This window comes from Ciona robusta, chromosome 3 (assembly GCF_009617815.1).
Source record: "Ciona robusta chromosome 3, ASM961781v2".
NCBI lineage: Eukaryota > Metazoa > Chordata > Ascidiacea > Phlebobranchia > Cionidae > Ciona > Ciona robusta.
The window spans coordinates 7794722-7806156 of record NC_143237.1 but is presented as its reverse complement, the minus strand read 5'-3'; the positions used below and the strand labels follow the sequence as shown (position 1 = coordinate 7806156).

The following is an 11435-nucleotide window of genomic DNA, read 5'->3' as shown; positions in this document are numbered from 1 at the left end:
TGTCGTTGCAATAGGGGTGACAATAGAAACACTGGCCGTTTAAGTTTAAAGCACGCACACAAATATAGCAGCAAACATTCACACGTAACGATTTCGGCGGAAGTTGATGAACCTAAGTTCTAGTTTAGCAAAACCTACAAAACTACGTGACGCGAATTTATAGAGAACGTGAGATATAGGTCTGACTGTGCAGGACATGAACTGATTGCTAAAATATACAGTAAAAAAAACAGACCAACGCGATTGTTTTACTGAAATAATGAGTGGAGTAAAATGTGCTCACTAAAAAAATGTTTTAGACAATTGTTTTTACTACACAGGTAATATGTTTTAGAAACAGTAGTTTAGTGAAATTAGATCGAGCATTTACTGTAATTAAACCAGACGAGCTATTTTTGGATTTTTTTGAACTCAAGCTTTGTTTATTAATGCAATAGTTTCCTAAAACACTCTTCCGATAATTTCAAAATGTTTTAACGATCCCGTGCATTAAAATGGGTTACAGATTTATGTAAGTTATGTACCTACTTTCTTTTTTCGTTTTGGCTTTGTCTGTGCTGCCAGCGGCAAGTGGGAATGAATGTAGTGGAACAGTGATACAGGCATCTGATCGTATTGATTGCAACGTTCGTCCGAATGACCAGGCAACTTGTGAGGCTGCAGGTTGCAAGTGGTGCGCCAATGACGATGGTAGAATAGCCAAATGCTTTTTAAACAAGGCGACCAGTTTAGAAGGTAACTTTTGTAATTGATCAATTTAACAAATTTTTGCGCAATTTATGTAAAACAGAAACAATACGAACGCGGCATTATAATTAAAAGGGTGACTGAAGACTTCTTAAGCCTTCACCACTGGTACTATATAAAAAAAGTGCCTTTGTCGTATCTCGAATGGGGCTTTGGGCTTATAGCTCTAAGGGGGTTTTAAGGCTTAATAGTTGGCCTACGTGAAAACTGATTACTAATGTTTAATTATAACAATCATGGGCACTAGGAAAGAATCCTGCGGTACGTTACAGTTTTTGTGGTGGAAAGTGTTAGAGGTTGGTATTAAGAAGACTTTGACTTTAAGGGGTTAGGAGTTGGTGGTTATATGGGTTAGTAGTTACGGCTAACAGATATCGTAGGGGGAGGATTCATTACTAGCACTCAATCATGTATACCTCATCTAATCCAACTTTGTTATACAGTTTTAGAAGCAGCAGCAGCGGGTTGTTCATCGACCAGCAACTGCAAAGTGAGAATCAACTGCCACCCTGACATTATAACATATGCGGTTTCCCAAGCTTCGTGTGAGATGCGTGGTTGCCTGTGGTTGGGACCTGCAGCTGTACAAGATCAACCACGTTGTGTTTACTACAATAAACCAGTATCAACAGCAGCTACGTTACCAAGTGGAGGTATATAAAATATATTGTACCGTGGGGTAAGATGGGACAACTTTAGCAAATAATATCAAAATATCCTGATCGTGTTTTAAACAATTAACAAAGGCTTATGGCAGTTGTGATGATACGGTTTTATAATTCTTTAAATGTTCTTGGTTTACTACCAAATGTGACGAGAAATAGATTGAAAAGGTCCCCCCATTGCTAAGCACCATTGACTTAACTGGAAGTTCAATCATTATAAACTGTCATATTTTTCGTAGCATTCCCGAAAGTGGAAGCTTTCCTTAACTGCACATCATGCTCAACTTGTAACTTGAAATATAAATGTCTCGAAAACGAAGCGAACCCGAACCTTAACAATGAGAAAAGATGCCAAAGGGAAGGCTGCATTTGGTGTAATGGGGAATGCATATTCGGGCAACCGTCAGGTATAACATAAATACCACATTTCCCGATGTCCCACTTTCCCGCCACAAGTTAGGCTATAATGTTTTACCTATAGCTTTGAGGACGCTTGCTTCTCAATGTACTTCGTGTTCCAACTGTCCGGCGAACGCTTACATAAAGGCAGGCTCCGAAGAAGAATGCAACAAGCGAGGAGCAACTTGGTGTTCCAGTAGAGAATCGTCACCTGAAGACAGAAGATGTGTTCTGTTGAAAGAATATAGTAAAGGTCGGCAATGTATGGTTTAAAATACAGGCCAATTGACGTTTAATTGACTACATAAGTGGTCATGCTATTCCAAAAACGAAACCAAATCGATTTTTTCCTAAAGTGTTCTATATAGCATATTTTATGTCGCGTAATCTTGTGAGTTTCTATATATTTTGTAGCGCTTCGGTTTTCTAATTATAAACCATAAACAGTATAATATACACAGATACTTGTAACTCAAGGAACTTAGCTGAAAAGACGTGTAAATCATGCAGTTCGTGTTCTACGATTTTCGACTGCAAGTCGGTCGCCGGGGAAAATCAAACTTCGTGTGAGAACAAGGGATGTTTATGGTGTCCCAACAGCGACTCCAAGCCAGTTTGCAGATATGGTTCTATTGGCTGTGAGTTACAGTTTTTGTAATAAATGAAAAGGAATTTGCCGAAAAAATATGGGGAATTATGCTTATAGATACGCTTTTACATTCTTATTATGCATAGCGTTTTATTCACTGTCGTTTTACTGACATGTCAAAACATGACTGTTCGAGTAAAAAGTTATAATATCAGGTGACATTATGTTTATGCACAGAATTAAAACCTAAAAATAATACAACAGCTACTAAACTACCGTTTAACATTCACAGATCAATGCATTTCGAAGGACATATGCGATATCCAATTTCCTCGTTTCCAGAAAATACAATTCGAGCTTAAAACGATTCAGCGTCCACATCTTAAACGACTGATGGAGGTACTCTGCTACTCCCAACTTGGTGTCTGGGCTCCAGATACAGCGGATAAGTGTTTGGCGGCCTTTCCGCTGCGAAATTCTCCAATAAAGAAAGACCTCTATGCTAAATATAACATTGTGTAGCCTATAAGCTGTGTGTACTGAAGTCTAATATACTCAGTCTCTTTGGTGCTCTCTCTGTATATCGTCTATAAAAATTACACTTTACAATTTAGCCTTACTTTGTTTGTTAATTTTTACGTTCCACGTTTTCTGTGCAATGTAAAAGTATCGGTTTTTAAGGCTGCGAAACTTTTTGTCGGTACAAATGTGTCGGTATACCGGACCATTAACAAACTTAAAATAAATAAAGTTGTTTCAAATTCTATGTATGGTTATCTGACTAACTGTATCTCTGTAACGGCCACTACAATGAAATACTTACAAGGCGTAAAATACTTGCAAACTACCTGATAACTAACTAGCAACTGATACAATCAATGCTCTCAGTAAAACAACAGCCTCTTACGTATTCCTGCTACCACGGTGCTTTATAGTTTAAAACTTTAAACGAACAAGTGCGCCTACGGCACGCGCAAGCCTTTAATCAGCAAAACCAACGTTGCCATTCTTCCCTTCAGTAAACATAATGTAATGTAGGATGGGGAAAGATGGGACACATTTTCATTCTATTTTCTCGTCCCATTTGGCAGTAAACAAAGAATATTCAAAAAAATATAAAACGGTATCCTCACGACTGCCACAGACCGCCGTTATTTGTTTAAATTCTATTAGGATATTTGGATATTATGTGCTAAAGTTGTCCCGTCTCCCCCCACTCTACTATATAGTAACAAATACTAAGTGCAGAATATCAAATCAAACATTTTGCATATAAAATAAATGCACTATGGTATTTAATATCATTACGGTGGATAAAAATAGTTAATTATGAAAAAAATAATTTGTACACGAATAGGCTACAAAGAAAGAAGCATAATTGACCCAACTTACATAATATATTCTACAAAAGCAATTATACAAATATATGTGCCATAACTACTTTTATATCTAAAAATATTAATGATTGCTAAAGCCGGCTGTTTTTACCTATTTATTATAATTAGTGTGTGAACATGCTTTTAACATATATGAATATATATATATATAAATAAATGGTAATAAAGTATAACCTTTATTATTCTAATCAAATGAACAAATAACAAAAAATTAAATAGATCAAAGAAGTAAATACGATTTTTGTTATTGTGATAAAAGAGATAAAAATATAAAAATTTACATTAATATTAATATTGGTTCATAGATTTTAGATCAAGAATCTGATGTAATCTGTGTGACTTTCCACAAAGGTTGGGTCACCAACTAAAGTTCCATGGTTGCCGTAGTAACTGTGGTCCCTTAAATTTGGGTCGCCTTTTATGGGATAGTTCATGTCATATTGTGCTGGAAAACAAAAGTAATGGTACAATGTTATCTTGAGAATTTTGCACTAAATTATTGTAATTGCACTTTTTCTATTCTTTCTCTTTATTTAAGCTACTAGATACAACATAAAAATGAACGTTAGTAAATGTTATGGTGGGGTAAGATGGTCCATGTTTCATTCTATTCTATCCTCACATTTGGTAGTAAACAAAGAATATTGAATGAATACAACTCAAGAGCATTGTTAATTGGTAAAAACACAATAAGAATATATGAAATAATATAGCTTATCTAGCTTATCCCTTGATACTTAGCCAAAATACTACCACATAAAAAGCACAAATATTTACTAAATTGCACCAAATTTAAAACATATATTTACCACTAAGCATTCTCTGGTAATTCTGACGTAACAGTCCCGCTTGTGACACATAATCATCAATCTCTGCATCAGTTAGAGGTCTATGATAAACACGCACATCATCAATCAATCCTTGGTAATGGTTGCTACCATCAAATCCAAGACCAAAATTCAACAAGGTGCGGTTGGTGGTACCCTGTGTGGAGAACATCGTTTTACAAGGTTTTTAAGCACGTAAGTGGTCATATAGATCCTTTTTGGTCGAACAGTTGTTCTTGTTGTTTTTTTTGGCTATTTTTCTGCACTTATTAGTTAATATTGTATGTCTATAGGCAAGATACTTAACAGCAGTTGCTTTAATCTAACCCTATGGTTCCTAACGTGTTACTAAATTTTCAGCACTACAATGAAAAAAGATAATCACCAACAAAGTTGTGTAACTCGATAGCAGGCATGAGGTGTACGAAACAGAACATCTGTGTAATAACAGGTGTCGTTGCCTGCCTCACATGAATAATCAACTTATCGTTTATTCATTCAGACAGTCACCTGGGACTTAACTCCTAATTACCCTAACTAAATAATTGCCTTATTTGTCACAAATTAAAGTAAATAAACATTATTTATCACAAATAACAGTAATTCAAAAGTGCAAAATAATTGACATTTTTCATCACTCACCCAATCCACAACCTCTGCATCAGTTCGAGTAATTTTCTCGCCTTGTTTTGTTCCGTTTGTAAACATAGTGAGATCACAATGACCATTATCGTAGCGCAAGGTCACATGTTGCCACGCATCAGTGGACACATAGTCGCTTGCAACGACCATATATTTTCCGTTGTACACAGCTTTTAACTGACTACAACAAATTCGGAATAAGCAAATTAAAAAAAATGGCTGCTTCAAAGCAGGCGTAGTGTGCAGAGTGTGACATGATACCCATGTTGTAACTCACTGTAATTTTTGCCACTAAAGGTAAAACATTACTTTAGCTTCCTTTTTTGAAACGGCTACCTTGATGACACATTACACCTCACTTTTTGGTATGGTAACATTTTAGTTAACTTCTGTCATAGTGGCTTATTTAAAACTATAAAAAATACACCAGTTTTAAAACAGAACGCTGCTACCATTTTGTGTATATTTGTCCTTGGGCGAGATAACTAGCGAAAAGTTGCTATAGTAGTCTCCTATGGGTTATTCAAATAACCGGCCAATTATAAAAAAGTTTGCCCCAAAAATAATTATCTACAAAGTAATCTATGTGGTAACTTGTAAGCAGTTAGGGAATAGAAAATATAAACTGTCATTGCCCCATCATGCAAATATGATAAAGTTGAATTTATTCATTAAGCTCTGATTTGTGTTTCCTAAGGTCACTAACACTTACAAAGTAAGATACTTGGTAACTCGTAAGCTGGCACGAGTAGTATGAGCATCCATGTTATAACCACTGTTGTTTTTTTATTCAACTAACCTGTTCTCAATATACAGACATATAGATGTCCCATCCAAAGTACAAAACAATGGTTGTACACCACGGGTTGCATTTTCGGAAAGTTTAAACCAGATTTCTATGGTGAAGCTTTCTTCAACATGGAGATCATATATATTTGGTAAGATCACATGGTTTGTTCCATTTAACTTAATAGCGGTGTTAACGCTGCAAAAAAACAATAACAAAATTGAAAGTTAAAAAATAGTTCTACTACTAAACATTATAAAAAATGCTATTAAATGTCAAGTCAATATAACACGGGCTATAAAATGCAATAAAATGACAGTCATTATAACACGGTGTCTGTTTCATACTGTTGGAAGACACTCAATACGACAACTGACCAACAGGTACTTTTTTGTCTAATAAGCTACTGTGCATAAAGTGCAACATAACACATGTTCTCTCATTGTTCTACGAACACACTATAATTGCATCACAGATGGTAAATTTAAGTCATCTCACCGTTTAGTGCATTTCACTTTAAGTTGGGACCAAATAACATTGGATTGACGAAATGATAGAATCCCAACTCGACCACCGGTATACTTTGTATCATACACAGGTCCTGTGTCAACTATTAGCTTGCCAAGGTGGGTTATCACAACATGGATGCTACCAACTGATGGTCTGGTGACATAAATGAAAGATAGTCAATTATTTATCTTTGAATGACAGGGCATCTACAGTTGTTATAATAAGGGTGTTCTGTATATATAACATGTGCCTGCTTTACAAATGTAACTTAGGAATTACAACATATGTAACTTTGTGGCGATTTGTGTCACACTGTAGACTTAACCCTTACAAAACGAAACAAATTGAAAAACATTACTAAAAATTTATGTTTTTTAAGCTAATTTTTTGCTTTTAAAGCATTAACAGTAGGCACCAATGTAATGTAACAGGTTTTTATAGAAAATTCGAATTTATGGTAGAGTTTGCATACAAATGTACCTGTGCTGAATAGTGAAGAGATAAGGAGTTTTAGCTTCCCAACCTATCAATGTAGGTTCATGGTATATGAGGTCAACCTGGTTAGTTGTATCCGATGTATGCCATATTGCGTCAGCAAGGTTAATGTGGGGGCCGGTGTTAGAATCTACAACCTAGAGAAAGTTGGTTTGGAGTTAAACCTTATATTTTGGGTAGGAAAAGTTAAAGTACCATTTTACTAGTTTTATTTGTAGGTCAAGTGTGCGCAAAATTTGCCAACTCAATGGTTACTAATGGGTTGTCCAAGACTCCAAATTACGAGCCCCACTTAAAAAGATAAAAAAAAATTCCCCAAAAACAATCACCCACAAAGTAACATACTTGGTAACTCAAAATCTGGCATGAGCTGTATGAACACTCGTGTTATAACGACTGTTGTTTTCCAGCTACGCAAGGATTAAGTAATTTGCATTCATTTATTTATTCATTTAAGTATTACAAATACAAAATAATATAATTAACACTAATAAACCACTTTCCGCATGTATAATTATAACATGCTAAGAATAAATAAATAAAAAAAAGCATTGGTTAAATTGTGGCTATTAAACCCTAAACACATCATATTTTAGGAAAAAAAAACTTATTAGTTAACAAAAACTGCAAATTTATTTAATACTACCCTATAGTAAATATAACATGCTAGAAAAAAATAAACGAATGAGCATTTGTTAAAGTTTGACTGTTAAACCCAACAATTAAAACAAAAATTATACACCTCAAATAAAAAACATATTTTTACACATTTTTTAAAACATATTTCTTTACACCTCAATACAATAGTACCTTTATCTGTAATCCCTTGAGTCCAGTTTTTCTCTCATTTTGATCTTCGCTGTTATGTTCACTCATCCACATTACGACATAAAAATGTTTGTTGTTTTGGTAACAAAACACAAACCCAACATAGTTTCCCGCACTTGGGTTTTCATTGACGAAAAAGCTCCCAGTGTAATCCATTGAACCGTAACGCTGATCACCAATCAGCATTGCAGGAAAAGGAGTTGAGTTTGGCTGTGACACTGACTTACCCTGTTTAAGATTTTTAAAAAATAAAAAAATTGAACAATTTTTTTAAACCTAATTTTTTTTTTCTAAAATTTCCCTTATTTCCATTTTTTTGTAGTTTTTGACCTTTATTTTGAAATGAATTAACTGTTAAACAAAGAAGAATGAAGCTACTACACATGTCGTGCAATAGGACGTTTTGTTATATCGTTGTCATGGCACTATAGTATATTCTACTCTACTGCAGAAAAGGAAAACACAAAGGCATACATCCTTTTCTACAAAGGTAGGTCCTATGCCCAAGCACATTATTGGATCTTAGATTTAGCTCATAGTTGGCCCAACACCCTAAACCATTTGGCCATATAAATAGGAATGATATTGATAAACTATAATTACCAGAATAGCTCAATTCTAACAAAACTCCTATTCAAACCTTGTGTGTGACTTTCCATTGTGGAAGTGGTGAACCAGTGTGAAGATTAACTTCCATATAAGGAAGTAGAGTGGTTGATGAGATCGTAGGATCCGCGATGCAAGTATCATCCACATCCAAAATCCCGTCTCCATCATAGTCATCTTTGCATGGGGAATCTGAAACAGTTTTCAGTTGACTTATCAACCAGTTAGGAATAATTATCTTTCTCATGGGTATAACATATACAGTAGGTTGGTTGCGGGAATATGGAAGACCTTTTCACTCCATTTTATTTTTCATTTGGTAGTAAACAAAAAAGCGCAACCGTATTGTGAATTGATGATCATTAAATCATAAACAACAGGATGAACAGATACTACAAAATAAAAACCATTTCAATGAACTAGATTAGTAAGAATATCAACTTATTTTCAATTTGCATTTTTTTGAGAATAATTTTTTCAAGCTTTGTTTTTCTTTTTTTACATATAGATAGGTTAAGTACTACTGGCGCTATAAAAAGGTTAATTTTTATTTTTAAATAACAAAAAAAAAATTTAAATTTTTTTAAGCTACCATCTTCAACATTGGTATCCACAGTGAACGGACAATGATCAACTTCATCAGGTTTCCCATCATTGTCTGTATCATCATCGCATGCGTCACCCACTCCGTCCCCATCCCAGTCCGATTGTGAGGGGTTGGGAACATAAGGGCAGTTGTCAAGGAATGTAAGGACACTGTCACCGTCACTAGAGAGGATAAACTTGTTTGTGAATGTAGCTTGCTTTATTCTCGCATGGCGGGAAAAACGGTAGTTGTAACATGGATGTACTGTTTCATACACTTCATGCCTGCTTACGAGTTACCATGTATGTAACTTTGTGGGTATGTATTTTACTAGGTTGGAGAAATTGCTTTTAAGTGTCTTGCGCAAGGACACATTTGTCTGCAATCATAGCAGGGACAAGCCTTGAACCCATAACCTCTAGGTTACAGGCAAGCATGCTAACCACTGTGCTATGGCGGCAAAAATACAAAAACTGGCACCTCTAACACACTGATAAAGTTTTTATTTTCAACATGAATGACTGGCTTTTTTCAAAAGGAAATTATACAGCAGGTACCACAAAGACACGTAAACGTTTTAATAAAAAAAGGTGAAAATAAACATGGTTAATGCGAAGTGTTGTATAACTTAAAAAAGAGAAAATGAAAACTTCTAACAACTTATAAAAAAAAATTCGTTATAACTTACGCATCTTTCCCGTCATCGCAAGCGTCCCCAACACGGTTCTGGTTTTTATCAGATTGCCCGGAATTGGATCTAAAAACGCAGTTATCGCACGGATCACCCACTCCATCATTATCTTTATCTGGTGAAGTGGTAACATTCTTATCCAGAGGGCAAAGATCGGTAGTGTCTGGTTCGCCATCGTTGTCAGAGTCAGTGTCACAACCGTCACCCAAGCCATCTCCATCTGTGTCAGGGAATTGCCCGAACAGATAGGGACAAGTATCGCATGCGTCACCGTACCCATCACCATCGGAATCCACTTGGTTTCCAGTTGGATTGTAATTGGGGACAAGTGGACAGTTATCCTATGTTTAAATGAATGTGACTTATTTATCCTATTGTGGGGCAATGGCGGATTTTATATTGTTTTTTATAACTTGTGACCGCTTACGAGTTACCATATATGTAACTTTATGGGATATTGATTTTGAACTTAAACTTTTTACCATTGTTGTTACATGTGACTTTGGGCAAGATATTTATTGGCAATTACTCCTTTTCATGTTGTTTAAAAGTCAAAAAATGATTACTCACAAAGACACCTGTGTTAAAACTACTATCGTTGCTTGCCAAGCGCAGATAAAAAGTTACATTTATTCATTTATTTAACCTAATGACAAAAAAATAATAAACAAAAATGCTTTTAAAATGTTCATACATAACACAAAAAATTATTTAGCCTATAAATACAATAGTGAAGGTCAGACCAATTAATATAAAGATAAGAATAAACAAAAAAATTGACAGTCGTTAAAACTTACTGCTAGTAGATCAATGATCCAGAAAGAAAAAAGTTACATAGTTAGATTCATTTATTTATTCAAGCAAATGACACAAAATTATTTGCAGTAAACACGTAAGATTGCACTGCTCCTCTCACCAAATGATCCGGGATGAAATCATTATCATCATCTTGATCACAATCATCTCCCCTCCTGTCTCCATCTGCGTCCTCCTGACCACTGTTAGGGATCCCGATGCAATTATCTTCCGCGCATGCAACATAATCACCACAGGGAATGAACAGATCAGGTTGCCCGTCGGAATCGTTGTCGACCCCACATGCACTGCCGGGCCCGGCGAACCCAGGCGGACACTAAATGCACAAAAAAAATCACCCAAAAAATAAAATTAATCACCCACAAAGTAACATACATGATAACTCGTAAGCTGGCACGAGGTGTATGAATCAGAACACCCCTGTTTAAAGAATGTCTTTTTCCGGCCATGCAAGGATAAGGAAAGGTACATTCATTCATATTAGTAGCACGTTAAACTTGAAGTATGTTTTATTTTAAGCTACTTTTTATATTGTGTTTTAGGAAAGTATTTTTTTAACAATTTTAATTGCGTAAAAGTAATAAGCAGGAAAAATAAATTAAACTTTTAAAAAAATAAATTTTACCGTTTTATCACTTTAGCAATATACATTGATGCAATAGGGTGGGGAAGACGGGACACCTTAGCGCATAATATCCAAAAATCCCGATTGTATTTCAAACAACTAATGACAGTCAATGGGAGTCGAAAGCATACAATTTTAAAATTCTTTAAATGTTCGTTGTTTGCTACCAAATTGGACGAGAAAATAGAATGTAAAGGTGTCCCATCTTCCCCCACTCTACTATAT

At 35.2% G+C, this 11435-nt stretch overlaps 2 protein-coding genes across 2 annotated transcripts in view; one reads left to right on the top strand and one right to left on the bottom strand.

Moving 5' to 3' along the window:
- The first annotated feature begins 353 nt into the window (after positions 1-353).
- On the top strand, positions 354-3174 carry LOC149738796 (uncharacterized). The gene is made up of 6 exons (XM_089874085.1): positions 354-735; positions 1191-1400; positions 1652-1819; positions 1894-2064; positions 2273-2449; positions 2693-3174. Exons 1-6 carry the CDS (start codon positions 519-521, stop codon positions 2920-2922), a joined length of 1173 nt encoding a protein of 390 aa, XP_089730211.1. The 5' UTR covers positions 354-518; the 3' UTR covers positions 2923-3174.
- Positions 3175-3303: 129 nt separating this feature from the next.
- The window catches only part of LOC149738794 (uncharacterized), a 32207-nt gene continuing 24075 nt past the window's right edge, over positions 3304-11435 (bottom strand). Inside the window, exons 49-59 of the mRNA XM_089873700.1 lie at positions 10686-10901; positions 9767-10110; positions 9085-9260; positions 8527-8684; positions 7869-8114; positions 7044-7195; positions 6552-6716; positions 6066-6251; positions 5267-5447; positions 4607-4781; positions 3304-4242 (exon numbers count right to left, since the gene is read on the bottom strand). Of these exons, the coding sequence (XP_089729826.1) occupies positions 4106-4242; positions 4607-4781; positions 5267-5447; positions 6066-6251; positions 6552-6716; positions 7044-7195; positions 7869-8114; positions 8527-8684; positions 9085-9260; positions 9767-10110; positions 10686-10901 (2136 nt within the window). The 3' untranslated portion in view covers positions 3304-4105. The remainder of the gene's footprint in view (positions 4243-4606; positions 4782-5266; positions 5448-6065; positions 6252-6551; positions 6717-7043; positions 7196-7868; positions 8115-8526; positions 8685-9084; positions 9261-9766; positions 10111-10685; positions 10902-11435) is intronic.